This window comes from Microtus pennsylvanicus, chromosome 1 (genome assembly GCF_037038515.1).
Source record: "Microtus pennsylvanicus isolate mMicPen1 chromosome 1, mMicPen1.hap1, whole genome shotgun sequence".
NCBI lineage: Eukaryota > Metazoa > Chordata > Mammalia > Rodentia > Cricetidae > Microtus > Microtus pennsylvanicus.
Window position 1 is genome coordinate 82,341,419 of NC_134579.1, and position 22,658 is coordinate 82,364,076.

Genomic DNA, 22,658 nt, shown 5'->3' on the forward strand with positions numbered 1-22,658 from the left:
CACCTGAGCCCTGCACCTACAGCGGCAACTGGATCCTTAGATATGGGACTCCGAAGAGGAACACAGAATCCTAAGCTCAGAGACTGTAACTGAGCCCTGAAATGAAGGCAGGCTGGCACGAAGAAATGGAGATCGAGTTAGAAGTTGGCTGCACACCAAATGCCAGGAAAGATGAATAACAGCCACATGGAGGAGGAAAATTAGCAGGTGGGGGTGGGGAAGGCCCAGGAGAGGATAGCTGGTCTGGAACCTCCTGCCAGGTCAGTTCAGAGGTGGCTGAGAACATCTCAGGGGAAGGAGTGTCAACAGGAAGGTCACCACAGACCTTGGCAGAAGTTACCTCAGGCCCAGCAAGAGGCAATGAGACAGGCTGAAGCTGGTGAGAGAACTCGAGACGTGAACTCAGTCCAGCTCAGGGAGGAGACACTATGTCTCAGCTTCTCTTTTCAATTATTTTATTCAAGAAAGTGGAGGACAGACAAGGGGACTGAACTGAGCCCTGAGTCCCTGAAGCTCCCAGCTCAGCCCCCCACAGCATGACCAGACAGGATCCAGGAATATCCAATACACTGTCCTCCAAGAGCGCAGTGGCCCAAACACAACAGACCCAGCCTGTGCATTGGCCAAGGTGGGCGCTATTTGGGGGTGCCACCACCCTTCTTGGGCGTGGTAGGCTTCTTGCTTTGCCAAAGGTGTCCCTGGATAGTGAAGGCATCCACACTCATAGACATGGTCTTTGCAGGGATCTGGGTAAAGCGTTTGCGGTCTGAGTTGTACTTATAGATGCCCTCGACCATGGCTGGGGTGACAGTACGAGGCCCATAGCCTGCCAGCCTCGACAGCTCCTCCGTCTCCCCAGAAAGAGTGTAGAGCGCCCGAAACTGGCAGCTTGAGTCCCGGAAGAGAATCAGGAAGTGGTTGGCCTTGCTCTTCTCGATTTCCTGAGGGATGGTGTTAAGAAGCCGGTCAGCTGGTCTGGCTGGACCACTGACCCACCCGCCAGCCCCACGTATCCGGGCAGGTGCAGGGCTCACCTCGAGAATTCGGTTCTTCTGGGGCTCGTTCACCTTGCCTGCCAGGCAGCAGTGTGACAAGGCATTGTGGATGATAAACTTGTTAGACTTGGCGCTGGGTTCTTTATACAGCCGGGGACCTAGACAGCAGTCAGTCAGCAGGGTTGGGACAGGTAGACAACCTGCGGCTGCTCACATTATCCAAAGCCTCACTTACCTGTGTACTCAGGCACTGATGCTGGCGAAGAAGCATTGCTTCCGTTCTCCCAGTCACGCTCTCGACTGCCAGGCAGGCGGCTTGGGGACATGAGGCCTGATGGAGAAGGGGCCCTATAGGGGAGGGCAAGGATGGAAGTGGGGTCAGTAGTGTGTGAAGCCCCCCAGTGTACAGTGAGATCAGTACGCTGCAGAGGAGAGGTACACATATGGTGCATACTCCTACAAGTCCATGCGATACCTTTCCATATGCTCAGCCCCTCTGACACACCTACATTGCATGGGGGCGTGTTTTCCAGACCCCTCCATCAGGTCCAAATCCTATCTGCATATACATGCGTTTCCTTCCATCTATACAACCCATCCAGATCCCACTCTTGATTCCAGAGATGTCTATAGATGGTGATGGGCTCTGAGAGAGCCCTGCCTGCCCAGACTCACCGAGATGTGGGTCTCTTCACACCAAGATTATTGGTAGCCTCATTGGCCACAGTAGACAGGGACAATGTGGACTGGGAATAGATCTTGCTGAGTCGTGAGCCTAGGATGAGACAGGACCAGTCAGCCCACCTAAGGCCCCTTTACCTCCATTAATGCCCAAGGGTCCAGGGTCTGACCTTCCCAAAACCCTTTCAGCCTTCTGCAGCCCAACTCCATTTTTGTGTTTGCTTCATTGGCTTTTTTCTTTTTTAAAAACAGGGTCTTCTGTAGCCCAGGTTGGCCTCAAACTCCCTATTTGCTAAGGATGACCTTGAGTTCCCGATTCTCCTGTCTACTTCCTGAGTGCTGAGTTAGGCCTATACCCCCATACCTGGTTTATGTTGAGGAGAGAAGAAACAAGAGCTTCCTGTATGCTAGGCAAGCACGCTACCAAGTGGGCCACTACCATTACTCTGAATTTTTCCCTCACACATACGTGCATATGTGTAGCCTAAATTGGCCGGGAACCTGCTCACTAGCCCAGACTGGGATCAAAATGAAAATCCTCCTGCTTCAGCCTCCTGAGTTTTATAATGACAGGCACGTGCCACCATGCCTGGCTTAATATGGCAAGGAAATCTTTTTCTAGTGCTAGGGAATGAACCCAGAGCATCAGACAGTCTGAACACTCCAGCCTTGCGCTTCACACTCCCATCCACATACCTACAGAGAAGGGAGTATTGCTTAGCAACATCTTCAGACATTCCCTCCCCACAATGGAAATTCTGTTCAACTTGAGTACCTGCCCAATACTGCACCACTGCAGATGCTCCCTTTACTCCACAACCGTGGAGCCTCTCCCAGACACAAGGAAGGCCCTTCCCACAGGGTCCTCACCCAGCAGGCCGCGGGCTGGGCTTCTTGCCAGGGCTGAGTCATCACAGCAACCAGAGCGTGGCCGGGTGGCCCTGCGCCCGCCCCGCCCTGGTCCCCCGGTCCCTGAGGCCCGGGGCCGTAGCACCTTATCAAGGTCATCCATCAGCTTCAGTTGTGCCCGGCGTTCATACTCAAGCCTGGTGAAGTCCCCTCTCCGGGGGCCCACCTCCTCCTCAGCTGGGACCGCAGCTCTGGTAGCAGGGGCTGCAGGGGCTGCAGTGGCTGCAGGGGCCAAGCCTAGGGCCTCCTCCTGAGCCAGCCTGCATATTAAACAGAAGGGGAACAAAAAGAATAGAATATGGGGGCACTGAGGCAGCAATATCAAAAGCCAGGGAGGGTCCCCTCATTCCAGCTCTAGCCTCACCTTGCTGCCTCTTCCCGTTTCTGTTCCTTCTCAGCCTCCTGCCACTGTTTACGCCGCCGGGCCTCCTCTGCCCGCCTCTGCTGTCTCTCAAGCAGGCTGGCTCGCTTTTGAGCCATCTCATCCTCAGGTTTGTCTTCGTCCTGTAGGATGACATCAGAATCCAGGTGACTGTTCCTCCCTGTTATAGCTGGAGTCTGATTTTTTTCCACTGACCCAATCTGTGGCTCATCTGACCTTTCTAAAAGTCTTCAGAATATTTAGTTGGTGCCTACTTTATGCACGGACTTACAGACCAGGGAGCTGCATACATAAAGCATTTGACCCAAAGGGGAAGATAATTAACTGATAACACAGACCTACAATGCTCCAACTATGGAGTGCTGCCAGACTGGACTAAAGTCTATACCATTCTGGGGGCACCAAGCGAGCCTTCCCAGAAGTACCCCTGGGGCATAATGAAAGGGACTTACTTAACAGGGGAGAAGTAAGGGGAACTTTCCAGACAGATGGAATAGAAAGTTCAAAGAGAGGCCTTGAGGCCGGAACAAACCAGTATGTTTGGAACATGAGCTGGGGAGAATGATATAAGTTATAATCAGAAGGGAGCAGAGCCCAAAGAGTGGACAGGATTTTTGTCCTCAGGGGAGCAGGGGGTTTAGACCAGCAGGAACTGAGTATGCCTTCTTCAGTTACGTACAGTTAGTACACTATGGTGGCCCAGGCTTCAGGAGGATAACTACACAGGGCAGGGCAGGAAAGAGGAACTCTAGAATCACCCTAGCCCTGTCTGTCCATCTGTCTCACACTCACCCAGTCCATCTGCCCAGCAACTATTTGTCTACCAATCAACCTTCCCTCTGTCTGCTTACCCACATATCAGTTCACCTTCTATCCCCCCACCTAACCATCCACCCTCCCTCTAACCTATCCCCCTACTTATCCACCCTCCCTCTAACCTATCCCCCTACTTATCCGCCCTCCCTCTAACCTATCCCCCTACTTATCCACCCTCCCTCTAACCTATCCCCCTACTTATCCACCCTCCCTCTAACCTATCCCCCTACTTATCCACCCTCCCTCTAACCTATCCCCTACCTACCCACCCTCCCCCCACCTATCCATCCGCCCTCCCTCTAACCCATCCGCTACCTACCCACCCTCCCCCACCTATCCATCCGCCCTCCCTCTAACCTATCCCCCTACCTATCCATCCGCCCTCCCTCTAACCTATCCCCTACCTACCCACCCTCCCCCACCTATCCATCCACCCTCCCTCTAACCTATCCCCCCACCTATCCATCCGCCCTCCCTCTAACCTATCCCCCTACCTACCCACCCTCCCCCACCTATCCATCCGCCCTCCCTCTAACCTATCCCCCCACCTATCCATCCGCCCTCCCTCTAACCTATCCCCCTACCTACCTACCCTCCCCCACCTATCCATCCGCCCTCCCTCTAACCTATCCCCCTACCTAACCACCCACCCTCCCTCTAACCTATCCCCCTACCTACCTATCCTCCCTCTAATCCATCCACTACTTCCCATGCCCCTTACCAGTCCCCTAGGACACCTCCACTTCCCACCCAACATCTATCCACTACCTCCCATCCTCCTTACTAGCCCCCCCACCCCCACATCCCCACTTCCATCATTCACATATCCACCAATTAGCTCACCTTTTCCCTTTCTCACCTGCCCAGGTGACTCACCTTATAAAAGAATCCAAGGCCAGACCGGGGCTCTCCCTCAGAAGATGCCTCTTCCTCTAAGGAATCCTCGGCCCCAGGGGGGCTCCCATCTCCCTCCTCATCAGCAGTAGGCTCTCCCAGGCTGGCTAGGGGGATCTCAATGAGGGCAGGCTTGGTGGCGGACTCCTCGGGAGGCGTCCCCTCCGACAGGAGGATAGAAGAGCGAGTCTGTACAGGCACCTGGCTGGGTGAGAACTTGCGTAGGTGAGGGAGGCTGTCTACATCATGGGGTGGTGTGAGCACCCTTGTTAGGGGTGCAAGCTTCAGCTCTGCCGGCCTTGCATGTTTTGGACTACGGGGTGTCGGGTTGGGGCCTGGCCCTGGGCTGCGCCTGGCAGCTGGGGCTCGGCGGGCAGGACTAGGGGATGCCGCTTTAGGCCCAGTGGTGGGTCCGGGGATGACCCAGGCTGCAGGTGGTGGGGCAGGTCCAGGGGCCTCTGGAGGGGCCAGAAGCCGCTGTTGCTGGTCTGTGAGCCTCTGCATGTCCCGTTGCAGAGAGCTCAGAGCGGCACTCAGCTTACTGACTGCTCGATTGTAATCCCCCAGTCCCTCTGGGGGCACTGGGCCCAGATCTGGAGAGAAGGTAACTGACTTAGGCCGTGAGGATGGCTCACCCTGGCCCTCACCTGCTGGTCGTTCCCCACCAGGAACTGAGCCCAGCTCAGCCTCCTCCTCAGCCTCCCCTGCAGCCTCCCGAGGCTGCACCTGCAGGAAAGCACTCTTGCCCAATCTCTGCCTGTGCTTGGCAAAGATGGCCTCAATGCGTCGCTTCTGAGCCTCTATGGCTCGGCGCTTTTCCTCCAGTCGGGCTCCCAGCTCGCTCATCTCTGAGCTCAAGGCCTCAGGTGCTGCGGGAGTGGATGTTGGAGACCCCGTTCCTGATTCGGCCTCAGCCTTCACCAGCTGTTTCTTGCGTTCAGCAAAACTGGTCATCTTCACTTCTGAGTTGTTGGCTGCGGGGGATGAAGCCACAGCTTTTGGGGACCCCTCAGATGGGGGCGGTGGTTTCAATACCTCCCCTGTTGGGCAGGGAGATGGTTTTGAAGGGGTCTCAGGGTGGGTTATATAGATGGGCGCTTTGTTGAGCCCATCGGACAGTGGCTTTGAGGCTCCTTCAGGAGGGTAAGGAGAGGCCAGCGGTGGTTTGGAGAGGCCCTCAGGAGAATGGAGGTAGAAGCTGCCGTCGGCAGCCCCATCAGGGAGCAGCCGGGGCTCAGCACTGTGGATGATCTGCAGGGCCTCTTCAATTGTGGGTAGGTCTCCAGATTCTGGGGTTGGCTGAGCAGGATTCCGGGATGATGACGACACAGGACGTGGGGGACCCAGACTGTCTGAGCTGACGGAGCGGAGCAGGACAGGATCTCCCATGACCACGTCTACATCGCTGTCCAGGCCAAAGGGAGTGCTGAACGATACAGCCTGGGAGAGGGGACGGCTGGGTGGCCAGAGGGTGGGGTCAGCCCTTGGGACAGGCCTCTGCCCTGCCCTGATTAGCGCAATCCCTCCTCCAAGGCTACGGGGCCCCTTAAGATGCACTCACCTAAGCTGGCGGTTCCAGGCCTTGCCAAGAGCCTCCATGTGAGACATGGACGGAGATGACTTCAGGGAGCCTGGGGAGGGAGAGTGAATGGTCACTGTGGAGGGGGAGGTCACTCATGTGGGGTTGGCTAGCGTATGAGGTAACCTCTGCAGAATCACAAGGTAGGTCACTGATGGGTCATTATGTGTCTGGTTGTGCTGCATTTCCATTAGTGGCCAGCTGAAACATCTGGCATGGCTCAATGATACAATAGTTGCCTAGCATGTATAAGGCCTTGGATACAATCTCTAGTACTGCAAAGTCCAGATAGCAGTTTTTTGGGGGGCTGAGGAGATGGCTCAGCAGCTAAGAGCACTTGCCTCCAAGCCTGATGAACTGAGTTCAATATTGGGGACCTACATGGTGGCCAGAGAGAATCAACTTCGGCAAATTGTCCTCTCTGAACCTCGACACATGTATTGAGGCCCCTGTTCACCCCCACACATATATACAAATATAATTTAAAAATTAAAATGAAACAACCAAATATTGACAGTTGGGGCTATCTGGTGTCATGCAAGGAGTCTTCTCTGTTTTGTTGAGATGGGATCTCACTGTGTAATCCTGGCTGGACTGGAACACTCTATGTAGACCAGACTGGCTGCCAACTCACAGAGATTCACCTATCTCTCTACCTCCTCAGTGCTGGGATTAAAGATATGAGTCACCACACCCGGCTGATGCAAAGGGTGAAACTAGCCACAAAGGAAGCCAGAAAGACCCAACGAGGGCCACTGGAGGACTCAACATGAAGACAGCTGGGGGATTCTTGTGGTTGAAGTTTCCTAGTAATAGAAGCCATATTCTCTCTTCACCTGTGGATCCTCGGAGTGGGGACTGGGGGCCACCAGGTGACAGTAGCGGGTGACGGAAGTTGAACACAGGAGAACTGCCAAACAGATACACATCAACCTTCAGTCACCTCTCACAGGTGTCCCCAGTCTTGCCCCAGCATCCAGGTGGGCAGGAAGAACCCCCAGGGAAGAGAAAGTCCACCCCAATGAGGACCCATACCTGCTCCCGCTGTTGCTCTGAGATGGTAAAGTCTCAGTACCCCGGGGGGAGACAGCTATTGGATGCACAAAGAAAGAGGTCAGGCAGGGCAGGGCTCCTTTACCCTCTTCCAGACTCCAAGACAAACCCAAGACCCCAGGGCTCACCATGTCCATCAGGCAAGTCTTTTGCCTGCACAAAATCAGGCTTCAGAACCTCAAAGCACATATACATCTCAGCCAACAGCACCACCAGATTGACCTGCAGGCCAGAGGGAGGTCAGCTGACTGGTGGAAGAGGCCTTGATGTGGACCTCAGGCCCTGAGCCTCACCCCCACACTCCCAAGATGACCTTACCTTGAGGGGTGGTGGGACATACAACAAGTCCTCAAGAGACAGGGGACAGCCACGAGGAAGATGGGAGGCACAGAAGTCTTGCACCAGTTGGAGGTTGTACAGGCTGTCTGCCACAGACATGGGGTCCTTGAGGCACACCTCTGTGGGGACAGTATGTCTGGGTCTCCAACTCAAGGGGAAGGAAGACTGGAGCCCCAGGGAAGCCCTCCTATGAGCCAGGTCTTAGACCTTCTGCAAGTGCACACTATAAAGTGTTGACCCCCTAAAATTAACTCAAGGGCTCTTTTTTTCTTGTCCTCTGTATGTGTTTGCACCCTTGTGTACAAGTCCACAGGCTAGAAGTTAACAGCGGGCGTCTTCCCTTCACATACGCTCTACTTGAAGATTCTAAAACAGGAACTTGCTGCTTAGACTAGTTGGCCAATGAGTCCCAGAATCCTCCTGTCTCCACCTCTCTGGCACTGGACTATAGGAACTCACCACCATACAGAGATGTTTGTGTGGGTGCTGAGAACCCAAACCCAGGTCTTCGTGTTTTTGCAGCTGACCAACTGAGCCATCTCCCATCCCTCCTCAAAATATGTTTTCTGGAGAGATAGCTTGCAGGTAGGAGTATGTACTGCTCTTGCAGAGGACCTGACTTCAGTTCTCAACACCCCATCAGAAGGGTGTAGCTACAGGAGATCCAACACCCTTTTCTAGACTCCAGAACCACCTGCATTCACATGTGCACAGACCCACACACATATACATATAATTTAAAACCAAACTAAATCTTAAAAGACAAAAATTCAGGGCTGGAGAGATGGCTCAGTGGTTAAGAGCGTTGCCTGCTCTTCCAAAGGTCCTGAGTTCAATTCCCAGCAACCACATGGTGGCTCACAACCATCTGAAATGAGATCTGGTGCCCTCTTCTGGCCTTCAGGCATACAGGCAGAAAGAATATTGTATACATAATAATAAATGTTTTTTTAAAAAAAAGAGATGGTGATAAAAGACAAAAACCCAGCTTCCTAAGGGCTGGGAATACAGGACAGTTAGAAAAGTGCTTGCTTTGAATATACAAAGCCTGGCTTCCACCCCCAGCATCCCATAAATTTGACCTGGGGGATACATGTCTGTAATCCTAATACTTGGAAGGTAGAGGCAGGAGTATCAGGAGTTCAGGGCTATCCTTGGCTATTTAGTGAGCTTGAGGCCAGTCTGGGCTATATGGGACTCTTGTTTCAATAAAAACAAAACAAATCACCTTCTCCCAGGGAGATGCAGTAGCACATACCTGTAATCCCAGCACATGGGAGGCCTCAGGCAGGAAGAGAGGAAGCTTGAGGCCAGCCTGGGTTACAGAGAGACCTCTGTCTCCAAACAGTAACAAGTTTCTTTTTCTTAGCCAACCATTGCCCTTTAGTCACCACATTTGACCCAAAAGATACTTCTAGATGACTTTATTATCTCTTTTCCCCAATCAGAACGTCCAGGAAGTCAAGAGTGTGCCTCTGTTTCGGGGTACCTAAAGTGGGGTCTGGAACATGGCCTTCAGCAAGCATGGACTCCTTAAAGCCTGAGAAGTTTGGAGCTAAGGGAAGAGAGAGATGCCAACCTGAACGTTCTGATTCTAGAAGCAGACTTTAGGGTCTGGGGATGTGGCTGAGCTTGTCGAGCGCTTGCCTAGTGTGCATGAAGCACTGGATTCCATCCCCAGCACTGCATGAACCGGGCATGGTGGTGCGCACTGCCATCCCAGCACTCAGGAGGTGAAGGCAGGAAGATGAGAAGTTCAAAGCGAGGTCAAGGCTAGCCTAGGCTCAGTACTGAATCATCATACTGGTCTTGCAGACTGGAGAAGCCTTCCCAGGATCAGGGCTGCATTATCTACTACTCACCCTCAAGCCGCAATAGCTGGGGACAATAGCAGTGGATGGTGGCTGCCAGCGCTGCTCCACTAGCCAGGTCTTGAAGGGTGGTCACATTTGGAAAGCAGGGGGCCCGTCGGGCAATGGCACGGTCCTTGCGGTATCGAATCTGTGGACAGGAGCAGAGTGAGGTTAGCGGTCAGTCTGGTCCTCCCCAGGTTGGCAGTCATGCAGGCTGGAACAGGGAAGATGGGGGATTTCTGCCATGAAGGGGTGGGAAGCTCGGGATCCCCAGAGCCAGAATGGGAGGGGAGGGAGGGCCAGCCTGGAGCAAGGGAAGGACAGCAGCGAGAGGCAGGAGACTTGTCTGCGAGCAGCCAGGCCAGCAGCAGGGGCTGGGGACAGGGCCTCCTGAGACCCCGGGGAAGGGGGATACATTACCATAGGGGGTTTGTTCCCCGACTCCTTCAAACAGAAGGCAATTGCGTGCTGGGGGGGGAAGGAGCGGCCGTCAGCAAGGCCTGCTGGGCCCCCAAAGCCTCCTCTGGGGAAAGGAGGAGTGCTGACCCCTGTCCTGAGCCTTGGCCATCTAACTCCCTAATCATACTCTGGCCAGCTTCGGGGACCCCAGCTCCTCCCAGCCCTGAGGAACCCCCACAAAAGCAGCCTCCCAAGACAAGCCCAGGCCCCGGCTTAGGAAGAAGATGCAGAGGAAGCAGGTAGGCAGAAGAAATAATCAACCCCCCAACCCAGACCCTGGGGTAGGGAGAAGCAGTGAGCAAAGGTGGGTACCCCTATCCAGACTCCACTTTCCTGTTATTTATATACTGCAATAAATTATATGAAGCAAGGAAAGGTTTAGACCATCATGCGAGATCACACAGCTAAGTAGTGGAAGAGAGAAAGAACTTAAAATCTTCTAAACCTCAGCCCCCCCTCCCCCAGGAAAGCTGAAGATCTTCTCCTTGGCTAGAAGATTCCCTGCGTATCCATCTGCAATTTGTGGTCAGTGTCTATGTATCTGGTAGGTGAAGGGGCCCTGCTCCTCAAGCGAAGGACAGGTGCAGGGGGTCTTGCATTCTTAGTTCATCCACTTTGGGTTTTTTATGTTGTTTTAGATTTATTTTTATTTATGTGTGTATATATGTGTCTGTATATTGGTATGTACATGTGTATGTAGTGAACATGGAATCCAGAAGAGGGTGTTGGATTCCTGGGAGTTGGAGTTACATGCATCTCTCCAGTTTCAACCTCTGTCTGTAATTTTTCTTTTTATTTTTCAAGACAGGGTTTCTCTGTGTGGTAGCCCTAGCTGTCCTGGAACTAGCTTTGTAGACCAGACTAGCCTTGAACTCACAGAGACCCACCTGCCTTTGCCTTCCGAGTGCTGGGATTAAAGGTGTGCGCCACCACAAACAGGGCTGTTTGTGGGTTTTCTAAAGACATGGTCTCCAGATATACCCTAGGCTGGCCTAAAATTTGTAATACTCCTGCCTCAGTTTCCCAGAGGCTGGGATTATAAACATACAAAAGCATGCCTACCTCCACCTTTGCTAATGACAGGGATTCCCCCCAGTCTTGGGTTCCAAAGAGTTCTCCCAGTCCCCAGGGCCAGGGTGCTACCTCCATTGCTCACAGCTGGGGGTGGGGGAGGATGCAGGCCATCAGGCAGAAACAAACACAGACAAGACAGAAACAAGCAGGACAGGCAGACAAGGCCGACAGACAGCCCCACTTACAGGAACCAGCTTCCAGTACCAGCGTGTGGGGCACTATTGCCAGAGGGACAGAGAAGGGGACAGCAGGGGCCGGTGCAAGAGGTGCAGAGAGAAAGAGGAAAAGGGAGTCACCTTCAGGCCCACCCCCAACCTCAGCAACGGCCAGGAGGTGCAGCCCATCCCTTCCCACCCAGCCTCACAATCACCCATCCATTCATCCACTCATCCACCCATCCGTCCATGCATGCATCCATCGCCCTAGCCTCACCGAGGGCTGGGTAGGAGCAGCCCCATCCAAAGGAGCTGCAGGAGATGCACGCTGGGATGCTTCTTGTTCTGTCTTTTCCTGTAGCCGCCGAACGGTCTAGGGGTCAGAAAGAAGTCAGTGCCTGACCACTTGGCCAATGCTACTATCTCCATTCCTGGCCTGGCCTGACCCTACTTACTGTGTCTACCCAGAAAAGGAGTTTGTGCTCCAAGCTGCTCAGAGCCAAGGGACCAGGCAGTGTCTTTGTCCACTCAAAGGAGAAGGCAACCATGAGGGCGTCGATGACAGCTAGGTGGGCTCCCTGTAGGGGCAAAGTCTGGAAGATGAGGCCGGAAGGCAGGGCAGGGGGCTACCTTTCCACTTCTAGTTCCAAAGAAGGGGACAGAGAAGGATTGGTGATGGGGCTCTGGGTAGGCAGGTGGGACCCTGAGGGCACACAGGGCGGGCTAGGCTTTGAAGCTAGACACCCGCATTTACCATAGAGTGGCCCGTGTAGGGAAAGCAAGGGCAGAACCAGCCTGGGTTGGAGGAGATTGAGGAGTGGAAGGCTATAGAAACTTGAGGGGGGAGCCATGGATGAAAGGCAGAACTGAGTGTGATGCCCTTAGCTTGGTCAGAGAACTAGGCTTGGAAAATGGAGATAGGTTTGACAGGAGCTAAGTTTGTGGGAGAAGCTCTATCATTTAATGGGTTGAGCGTGGGGGTGTGGCTAGAGAAGAAAAAGGTTGGCAGAAGAAACCAGGATTAGTGGGCAGAACTTGAAAGGAGGTTCAGGAAAGACATGGGAAACTTTGAAGGAAGGTGAACTCAGGACTGTTAGGGTGGCTAAGGGGAGGAGCCAAGCCTGGTAGGCGGGGCCTCACAGGCCAGGAGCAGAGCCTACCATGAGAATCGGCTGGTGTCTGAGGTCAGCCTCGCGCACCGGGTGCTCGGGCAGGGACGGCACAGTGCCCCTCCTCGCCAGCAAGGCCAGCAGCGCAGAGGGGCTGGGGGGTGGCTCGAGCTGCGGTAGTGCCTGGTGCCAGGCCCGGCAGTAGAGCTCGGCAGAGAGCAGCAGGCGTGTCACCGGGGGCTTCACGTGCTCCTGTGCGTACTGGTCCGTGTAGAACGGTTCCCACAGCTCCGGGGGCACGTGCTCTGCAGTGGGGAGGGGCGTGGCAGGTCAGATCAACACATAACCCACCTACTCACCCCCTTTCAAAGATATGATCCCCAGGAAGGGTGGGACTGTCTATGGGGCCAGATACACAGGTACAAGTCATTTGCCAGGGCAACCACAGGGGGTTCCAGGCCATCTGAGCTGGGAAGAATTCTGAGTGTTGAATTCATTTTAAGGCTTCAAAACTAGGAAAGAGTCAAGGTACCATGGCACTCCTTTTTTCCTTCCGTGTGTGTGTGCGTGTGCGTGCGTGCGCGCGCGCACACGCATGCCCTATACAAAAGTGCTCTCAGAGGCCAGAAGAGGGTGGTGTCAGTCAGACCCTCAGAAGCTAGTTACAGGTAGTCGTGAGCCACCTGACGTGGAAGCTGGGGAATGAACTAGGATTAGCGTCCTCTAGGACAGCAGCGAGAACTCTTGACAGCTGAGCGTATCTCCATCCTCAACAGAGTCTCTCCTTGAACCTGGAGTCTCACTGAACCTGGGCCTGGCCATTCCAGCTGAACTAGCTGGCCAGTGGGCCCTCCAGGACCCACTGTCTCCATCTCTCCAGAGCTGAAGTTACAGTCTGCCCAGCTCTTTTTCCTCTGGCTGCTGGGGATCTGCACTCAAGTTCCCAGCAAGACACTTTCCCCACTAAGCCATCTCCTCAGTCCTTATTTGTCTAGATTTTAGAGGTTGAATCTCATGTGCCCCACGCTGGCTTCAAAACTGCCATGTGGCTAAGAATGACTGGAACTTCTGATCTTCCCATCTTCTCCCCCAAAGTCCTATGATTACAGGCATGCACCACCACGCCCAGTCTATGCCCTGCTGGGGACGGAGCGAAGGGTTTCCCACGTACCCCTCAAGCACTCTACCCAGCGGGTAGCCCTGCAAACTTCCATCCACAGCCCTGGGAACTTCATAGACGGCAACAGCTTTACAGAAGGCTCGGGGAAGGAAAGTGACTGGCCTCAGGTTACATGGGTCTCCAGTGCCAGGACTGAGACTCAAACTCAGGCCTTAAGCAAACTTTATACCTTATGCCATCTTGGTGGCTGGGGTGGTTGTGAGGCTGCCTACAGAATATACATGCCAAAGGCAGGCAGAGAGCAGGTTCCTTGAGGAAACAGCAGGCATTAAATTGGGTAACTAAAGAAAAAGAGGGGAGAGGGGAAGATGACCAGACAGGGAACAGAAACGGGTAAGACAACAGGCAAGGGTAAAAGCTGGGTACGCCTGGCCTTGGGGACACTGAAAAGCAGAGGCATAAAGGGTGGAAGTTTAGGGCCCAGTGTGCACAGCTGTACCCTGAGCCTTGGGAAACTGAGGAAGGCTATGAAACAGTAACAAGCCAGTTTGTGCTATGACACCCTGCCTCAAAGAGCCCACCGAGTATGGTGGCCCATGTCTGTAACTGCAGCACTTGAGAGGCAAGCAGATTGAGATCAAGGCCAGTTGGAGCCAAAGTGAGACCCCGTCTTTAAAAAAAAAAAAAAAGTCAGTAATATGGCTCAACATTGCCACAAAGCCTGGTCACCTAAGTTCCATCCACAAGACCCATATGGTGGAAGGAGAGAACCAACTCCCCCAAGTTGTCCTCTGACCTTCATGTATACTCCACAGCATGGATACCTACCCCCAAACATAACCACATAAATAAAAAATCAAAAGGGAGGGCAAAGGGCAAAGGTGCTTACTGATAAAGTAACAACCGTAAGGTCACGCTCCAGATCCCACGTGAAGGTGGAGAGACTAACTCCTCAGTGTATCTTCTGACCTCCATGCACGAGCCACAGCCTTCAACACTCCCCTCCCCCCAACACACACACACTGTGATAAAATTAAGGCAGGAAAACCAGTGAGGTGTGGCAAGTCACACCTCTAATCTCAGCACTCTAGAGGCTGAGGCAGGAAAACTGCTACAAGCTCTAGGCCAACATGGGGTACATTAACTTCCAGGCCAACCTGAACTACAAGGAGAGGCCCTATCTTAACAACAACAATAAATATCAAACAGTGAGAGTCAGGAAGGGGAGTTGATAGGGGATAGGATAAAAATACACTGTATACATATGTATGTCTTTGAAACTATCAAAGAACAAAGTATATTTTAAGAAGAGGAGAGCAGGGCAGTGGTGGCAAACGCTTTAATCCCAGCACTGAGGAGGCAGAGGTAGGTGGATCTCTGTGAGTTCAAGGTCAGCCTGGTCTACAGAGTGAGGTCCAGGACAGCCAGGGATACACAGAGAAACACTGTCTCCAAAAACCAACAATAGCAAAAAAAAAAAAAAAAAAAAGAAAAGAAAAGAAAAAAGAAATAAAGAAAGAAAAGAAAAGAAAAATAGGTGAGGGATATGCTACCTAGAAACCCCAGTGAAGGGCTGGAAAGGTGGCTCAGGGGTAGAGCCCTGCCTAGAACCCCCCAGTGAAGGGCTGGGGGCGTGGCTCAAAGGTAGAGCTCCTGCCTAGAAATCCCCCAGTGAAGGGCTGGGGGCATGGCTCAACATCCAGAAGGGGGGGGGGAAGCTTTTTAAAGAAATTGAAAGCCTTTTGTACTTCACAACAAGTGAACAAGATACATCAACAATGTGAACGAGATACAGCAGACCAGACCATTCATTCTCCAAAGCCAGGCTCCCACGAGACCACTTGATATAAGGACCTGGCATCATTGACAGAAACCCCATCTTGCCACATCTCCTTCCACACCCCCTAAAACCACACTTGACCTTCCCAGTGAGGGCTGTACTCCTATGGAGAGTCAAGCGCACCTCCCTGTCCTTAGCTTTGCTCCTTCACGTTGGCTAGATGGCCCAGCAGGTAGGGGTACTTGTCCAGACTCAGAAAACCTGAGTCTAATGCCCAGGAGCACGTAATGGAAGGGGAGAACCAACTTCCAAAAGTTGTCCTCTAACCTTCACGTGTGCCACAGGAGAGGCACGTCCATACACATTTTTTTATATAATTTTTAAACTTTTAAAGAAAGATGAAGAATTTGAAGGCTCAATGCCTGCCCTGCCCCTACTGCTCTATCACGGGCCTTGCCTCAACCTCCCTGTCCCGGCTTCCATCCTAAACCCAGCTTCTGTTCTCCTGTTACTGGTCTCCCCAAGGCCAACAGCAGCCAGCCAAACACACACCCACAGGCCCATAATGCACCCAGGCTCTGTGCCCAGTACCTCCTTCCGGAACCCTTCCTCCTGCTATCTTATTCCAGAGGGACAAGCCCCACCCCATCTTGTGTAGGCTTGTGTGGCCATCTGATTGCCACCTGCTGCAGACCAGGATGTGTCTCTACCCTGGCATCTCCCACCCCACCCCCCAGGCTACCCAGTGATAAATCACCACCCTGCCTTTACCTGCCCATGCTACATCTACCTCCTGACATCACACAAATAAATCCTGACCCCCCATCTCCCCAGCCCCCCCCCCCCCGCTGAGCACTTCCTGTTCCCAAGAGCAAAATGTAAAGACTTTCCCCGAGGAAGAAAAGTGGCCTATCACTGACTCTTGCTTCATTTTGTTTTGAGACAGAGTCTCAAGGAGCTCAGGCCAGTCACAAATTTGCTATGTAGCCAAGGAGGAACTCCACTTCCAATCTTCCTGCTTCCACCTCACCAGTGCCAGGAATACAACTATCCAAGTGCCACCACGCCTACTTTATGCCTTGCTGGGGACTGAACTCAGGACCCTGAGCATGCTAGGTAAGCACTCTATCTACTAGGCTACACCTACAGCCTTCGTCTCGGATGTATTATCAAGCACTCATTCTACACTAGTGTTCTTCCACTCGACTTGACTGCCATTTGGGGTGAGGGGATGCATGGTAGTATTGTATAAGGTTTAGCAAAATCCCTGGTCAATATTCACGACTGTACCCTTGTCCTCCAATGTAGAGATAGCCAGCAGGACACACTTGGGAAACAGAGACAAGAGGGTCATGAGTTCAAGGCCATCCTGGACTACATAGCAAAACTGTTTCAAAAAGACAAAACCGCCAGATGTTTTGTTACCACTCAAGCCTGCAACCCCAACACTTGGAAGGTTGAGGCAGGAGGATGAGTTCAAGGCCGAGTTGGGCAGCACAGTGAGCTGAGGTGCCTGAACTACACAGTATAACACTATCTGGACAAAACAAAACAAAAAGGACCAGCAAAATGGCTCGGAGGGTAAAAAGCACTTGTCGCTAAACATAACAACTTGAGTTCAATCTCTGGTTTCCACATGGTGGAAGCAGAGAACTGACAACTACTCCCAAAGTAGCTGTCCCCTGACCCTGCAACACACACCATGGCACACACACGGCATGCATGCATCACACACACACACACACACACACACACACATCCCCCCACACTAAATAAACATGACTAAAAATTCTAGTTAAAAAATTAAATAGTGAGAAAATACTAAAAATAGAAAGTTAAAAAGTCGAAACAAAGACCATTAATCTGGTGCCAGCCCAATACACATTCAAACACCACTTCAATACATACTGAGTATCAAAACACTAACAGGCGATTTGATTTTGGGTTTTGAAATAGGGTCTTTGTAGCCCAGGTTGGCCTCAAACTCAGCTGAAGATGACCTTGGACTTGTGATCCTTATGCCTCTACCTCCGAAAAGCTGGGACGACAGGCCTGCTCCACCACACCCAGTTTGTGCGGATTTGAGCGTGGGGCTCAGGGTTTCCTGCGTGCTAAGTGAAGCATTCTATCAGCTAAGCCACATCCCCACATTCTGGGTTTTGTTTTTGGTGTTGTTGTTGGCTTTTGGTTTTGTTTTGTTTTTTCAAGAAAGGGATTCACTGTATAGCACTAGCTGTCCTGGAACTCCCTCTGTAGACCAGGCTGGCCTCGAACTCACAGAGATTGGACTGCCTCTCTGCTGGGATTAAAGGCATGCGCCACCACATCTAGATTACGCTAGCCACATTTCAGGTGCTCAGAAACTACATGGGGGCTAGTCCCACCCCTACTGGGCAGAACATTCCCATAACATAACAAGTATTATCCATTCCATGACCTTTTGTGTGTTTAATCCTAAAACACACTTTTGTTGCTGTCTTGGAGAATAAGGTCTTGTTTTGTGTATGACTGAGCTCCATCCCTAGCCCCTGAGGCATTTATTCCAATACCATATACAGATAAGAAAACCAGGGTTCAGAGAACTAAGCTAACTTGCCCAAGATCACACAGTCAGTAAACAGGGGAGCTCAGATGAAAGCAGTTTCCCTCACAGACCTCTCTCATACTCTCAAGGCCTCAGGAATGGCATTCAGTGTTTCTCAGACTTACATGAAACCTTTTACCTCCAAGTTTGTCTCCTCTGAGCCCACCAGCCTGCATACCTCACAAGCACACCTTGGAAGTCACCAGAACTGCCCCTCCCCAAGCCTTAGTTGTTGGTCCTCAGACACCTTCTCTGACTCCCCAGTGCCCTCAGATCTTAGTCTGAGAGGCCTTCCTTCTGGAGCACACACTATCTTTCTGCCTTGACCTCCAGCCACCACAAAGAGCTCCAAGTTCTCCTCTAAGAAGTTCTTTGCATACACAGGCTCCTGCCCTTGGTGGCCTTCAAGACTGCTTCTCAGGGGAGCATCCCTTCACCTGTCTCTCTGAAAGATCTTGGCAATTTTCTCCTACAGGCCCAGCTGCTTGGCCCACACCAGGTCTTACCACCATTGATATCCAGGATCTAATTCGGTGCCTATCCCCAGTGTCCTTGATCTCTCCCCGCATCTCCTCCACACCGCAAGCACCCAACAATGGCCCGCCTCTTGAAAGGCATTTGTAGAGAATCCCAAGTCTGTAGAGCCTGGTGGCATAAGCCTACTATCCTAGCAAACCAGGATGCTGAGGCAGGAGGATCAAGCCTGGGGTCCAGTGAGATGGCTCAGTAGGCAAAGGTGCTAACATTGCAAGCCTGCCTGGTGAGCCTAGTTCTATGCCCAGAAGCCACACAAAGGAAGGAGAGAATCAACTTCTGAGAGCTGTCCTTCTGTAGAGTACTTGTATACATACACAAGAATAAATCATTTCTTTTATCGGAAAAGAAAGTCCAAAGCCTGCCTGGGCTACAGAGTGAGAGAGTATAGGTCAACCTGGACAACTTAGTGAGACTCTATCTCAAAAGAAGTAAAAAGAGGCCTGAGACTGTGGCTTAGCAAAAAACACAAGCCCAGAGGTCACCAGGGAGGAGCTGAAAGTGTGGCTCAGAGGTACAGGGCCTTCGCAGAATCCCCCAATGAGGGACTGGGGTCATAGTTCAGCTAGAGAGCCCTTGCTAGCATGCTGGCCCTAGGTTTCAACCCAAGTGCTGGTAATAAAAAAAAAACAGGAAGAGAGAGATGGTTCGGCTGGTAAAGACGCTTGCCTGACAGTCTGAGTTCAGTCCCTGACATCTACACCCTCAAATCGTCTTCTGACCTTCATATACATCCTGTGGTACCCAATAAACAAACAAATAAATAAATGAAGTATTTTTAAAAATTGATATAGTTCTGTTCCTCATCATTTCCTCCAGTCCCACACCCCCTTCTTGTTTGGGAGACAGGTAGATGACAACTTGAATTTGATCCCCAGGGCAGCTGCAGCCACGGAAGGGGCTGGATCAATAGGAAGAGAAATGGTTAAGCTGAGCTTGAGGGATTCCCTCAAGGGGCTTTTCTTCCCTTGTGTAAAATGATACAGTGATTTCTGCACTATCCTCTGGCTAAGGGACAGTGAGGGGCATTAGTAAAGTACTTTCACAAGTCACAGCAGTAGCCACTGGGAGCACCCATCAAACTGGGTGTCACGTAAGACAAGGAATTCACCTCTCAGCAAATTGGCCCCAAAAATATTGGGAGCCTTAAGCTAGCAAGACAGCTCAGCACATAAAAGTTCTTGCCACCAAGTCTGACGATCTGGGTTTGATCCCCAGGACCCATGTTGTTCTCTGACAGCATATGTGCCCCCCCACACACACAAATAATAAATGTAATTAAAAAAAAAAAGGACTGGGGTCAATGGGCTGTGGTGGTGCATGCTTTTAATCCCAGCACTAGGGAGGCAGAGGCAGGAGGATCACTGTGAGCTCAAGGCCAGTTTGGTCTATAGAGTGAGCTCCAGGACAGCCAGGAATACACAAAGAAACCCTGTCTTGAGAAGAAAAAAAGTACTGGGGTGGAAAACCATGGCATGCCTTACACGGAAGGAGCTTCTATGTGTTTTCAGGCATGGATACATAAGTGGACAAACACCTTTAAAAAAAAAGAAAAAAAAACCAAAGTTCAAAGAATCTGAATTATTTCTCCACATTGTAGAAGGGCTGGGACTCAAACTCAATTACGACTTAGCCAAGCTGTGCTCTTGGGCTGGCAGGACTGCTCAGTGGGGAGAGGTGCCTAGTGCCAAAGCCAGCTGACCTCAGTCAGGAGTCCAGAACTACACACTGGGGTGCACACCCACACTTCTAGACACACATAGTAAAAAAATCAAAACGAAAAGCCTACAAAGTGAGTCTTTCTAATCTAATTATTTCAGCATGTGAGGGACTGCCTGGGACACAGGTCCCAACTCCCAAATCTTTTCTTTATCTAGCGAATCCCTGGGGGTGGGCAGGTGTCGGAGCTAGCTGGCCACACAGGGAAGGGTGCAGAAAGAGAGACTAAGAGAAAGTGGGAAAGACAGGACTGGGCAGAAGCAACTGACTGACAACTGTCACAGGAGACCCACACCCAGAACAGGTTGATCTGGGAAGGCAACAGAGTCGGGGGAGGGGCTGCACCCAGTTGGTGCCAAAATCAGTAGGAGGGCAGGGCATCACCCACCACACACACACACACACACACACACACACACACACACACACACACACACACACACACAGAGTTGTTGCTGCTCCCAGGAAGGCCTAGACCTTAATTAACCCCTGTTTTTCCTAAGAGCAGGCTTGGCCTCCCAGCTCTGGCCTGCGGTGGCTGAAGGTGCCCAAAGCCAGGACTTGGAGAGACTTCCCAGGTCTAACAATCCACCCTCATTCTCTCCAGTAGGATGCCCTAGTCCCTCAGGTCTGTAAGCATGAAGAAGAGGGCAGAGAAGGGTCAGCTTCAATAAGAGAAGGCCTGCCAGCTGGGGCTGCCACCCCAGGACACCTGGTGGATAAGCCATTTATGCCCGCCTGAATCCTCAGGAAAATGGGGCCATAAGTCACAGCTGCCATCCTGTGGCAAGAAGTCATCGAGACGAAAGGGGGGGATTTCCCAGAGTCCCCCAACACTGGCCACCCGCAACGCAGACAGAGTCAATGCAGGGTGTGTGTCCCAGTCACAGAGCTCTGTAGATCTGAGCTCTTAAAACGCTCCTTGGGGAGTCCAAGCCACGGTGTGTGTTGTGGGGTGGGTATTAGGGTGGGGTAGGGGAAATCCTTATATGTTTCTGATATGTGTAAAAGGGGAGTTGGCCATGCAGTCAGGCCCTGGGGTCTGAGAAGTGGGGTGGAGGCGGGAAGCAGAGGACTGTAGCAGGAGCCCCTTCCCCCACACACCCAAAATTTGTCTGCAGACCCCGCCCCTGCTCACCTGGGGGCTCTAATCCCAGGCTCCCCCAGCGCACAGCTGCTTGGCGGCCCCACCCCCCACTGCGTTCCAGCGACCCGGGCGGGCAAAGTCCAAGGGCCCGGGCCGAGCAGGAAGCTTGGAGGCCCAGCTTAGCAGAGACTGAGAGCTCGGGGGACCCTGAGCAGCCCCGATGCTATTGTTCCCACGGCCCCGGCTTGGCGCCCCGCCCCCCGCACCTGCCGCGCCCCAGCCTGGCGCCCCTGTCCCTTCCCCAAAGGCCTTCGGGTTACCTGCTCCCCCGAATGCGGCCCGCAGCACCCACGCCAGACTCGCCGCCGCCTTGGCCCGAGAGAAATCGTACTGGTCCAATGACTTGATCTCGGGGACGAGGAAAGTCCTCCGCAGTGGCCCGGACCCCGCGGGCGCCGCTTCCACCATGGCGACGCCGGGGCTACAGCCGCCCGGGTCGGCGCGCTCCGATGGGCTGGGCTGCGCTGCTGCGGGGCCGCCGCCACCACGGTCCCCGCTGCCGCGGCGGCTGCTGCTGCTGTTGCTGCTAACGCTGCTGAGGCGCCGCTGAACCAGGTGCGGCCGATCGCGCTGGCGACGCTGCGTCGACCCCGCCCCGGGGCGGAGCCCAGGTGCACCCCGCCTCCTGGGTTGGACTCAGTCCTCTCCGGCACCCTACGTCCCCACGGGTGCCCACAGACACCACCAACGCTACTGTGTGTAGTCCTGATGCAAAGGGCTGCGGTGATGGCGGAGGAGGGAAGGGCTGCAGAGGAACGCATGTGCGTGTGTGTGTGTGTGTGTGTGTGTGTGTGTGTGTGTGTGTGTGTGTGTGTGTTTTGCTCACGCCTGGACCCTGGAGGGCTTAGGTAGCCTTTATCGTGGATGTCCATGCAGGCTTGTGTCCACATTCAGGTCGCTGAGTGAGCACCTATGTGGATTTATTCTGCTTGACCCAGTCAGGAGCCCAGTGTGTGTATGCACCTGTTCTGTTTCTCGTTGTGTGGGTATAGGAATGGTGATTGGGAGTGATGAAGGCATGGTTCAGTAGGTAAATAAACTTGCTAACAAGTCTGAAGACTTGAATTCAATCCCTGGTGCCCTCGTGGTGGGACGCAAAAACCGGCTCCAGTAAGTTGTCCTATGATCTCCACACCACCTCTTCCGTTAATAATGATTTTTAAACTAAATAAAATTTGATATTAAAGACCGTATAAGAAAAATAATGGTGCCACGTGTTGTTGATCCCTCACATAAGCAGGTGGTTCTCCATGAGTCTGAGCCTTCCCTGGTCTATACAGTGAGCTCTAGGCCAACCAGGGCTACAGAGCAAGACCCTGTCTCCGTTTAAAAAGAAAAAGAATGTCTTTGTCTCCATGTGCCTGAGAGCACCTGTGAATGGATTCAAGCGACAGTCTCCGTTCATAGGTATCTAGCTATGTGATGTCATCTGTGTGTAAAGGTGCCTGTTGCACTCATGTTGTATATTCAAGATAT

At 52.6% G+C, this 22,658-nt stretch overlaps 1 protein-coding gene across 7 annotated transcripts; it reads right to left on the bottom strand.

Moving 5' to 3' along the window:
• Positions 1-438: 438 nt before the first annotated feature.
• Camsap3 (calmodulin regulated spectrin associated protein family member 3) lies at positions 439-21,724 on the bottom strand. Of its 7 annotated transcripts, none has more exons than XM_075971152.1 (19): positions 21,443-21,724; positions 12,350-12,603; positions 11,645-11,767; positions 11,467-11,562; positions 11,220-11,252; positions 9,922-9,969; positions 9,511-9,649; positions 7,628-7,767; positions 7,438-7,531; positions 7,292-7,346; positions 7,093-7,166; positions 6,239-6,308; positions 4,660-6,082; positions 2,950-3,089; positions 2,547-2,845; positions 1,671-1,770; positions 1,231-1,343; positions 1,035-1,153; positions 439-941 (listed from the first exon to the last, which is right to left on the bottom strand). In XM_075971152.1, the coding sequence occupies exons 1-19, from the start codon at positions 21,588-21,590 to the stop codon at positions 636-638; spliced, it is 3,774 nt and encodes a 1,257-aa protein (XP_075827267.1). In that variant the 5' UTR covers positions 21,591-21,724; the 3' UTR covers positions 439-635. The 7 variants fall into 7 exon arrangements, with proteins under 7 accessions (XP_075827267.1, XP_075827258.1, XP_075827259.1 ...); XM_075971143.1 differs by having other exon boundaries at positions 4,660-6,133; XM_075971144.1 differs by lacking the exon at positions 11,220-11,252 and having other exon boundaries at positions 4,660-6,133.
• Between the last annotated feature and the right edge of the window lie 934 nt (positions 21,725-22,658).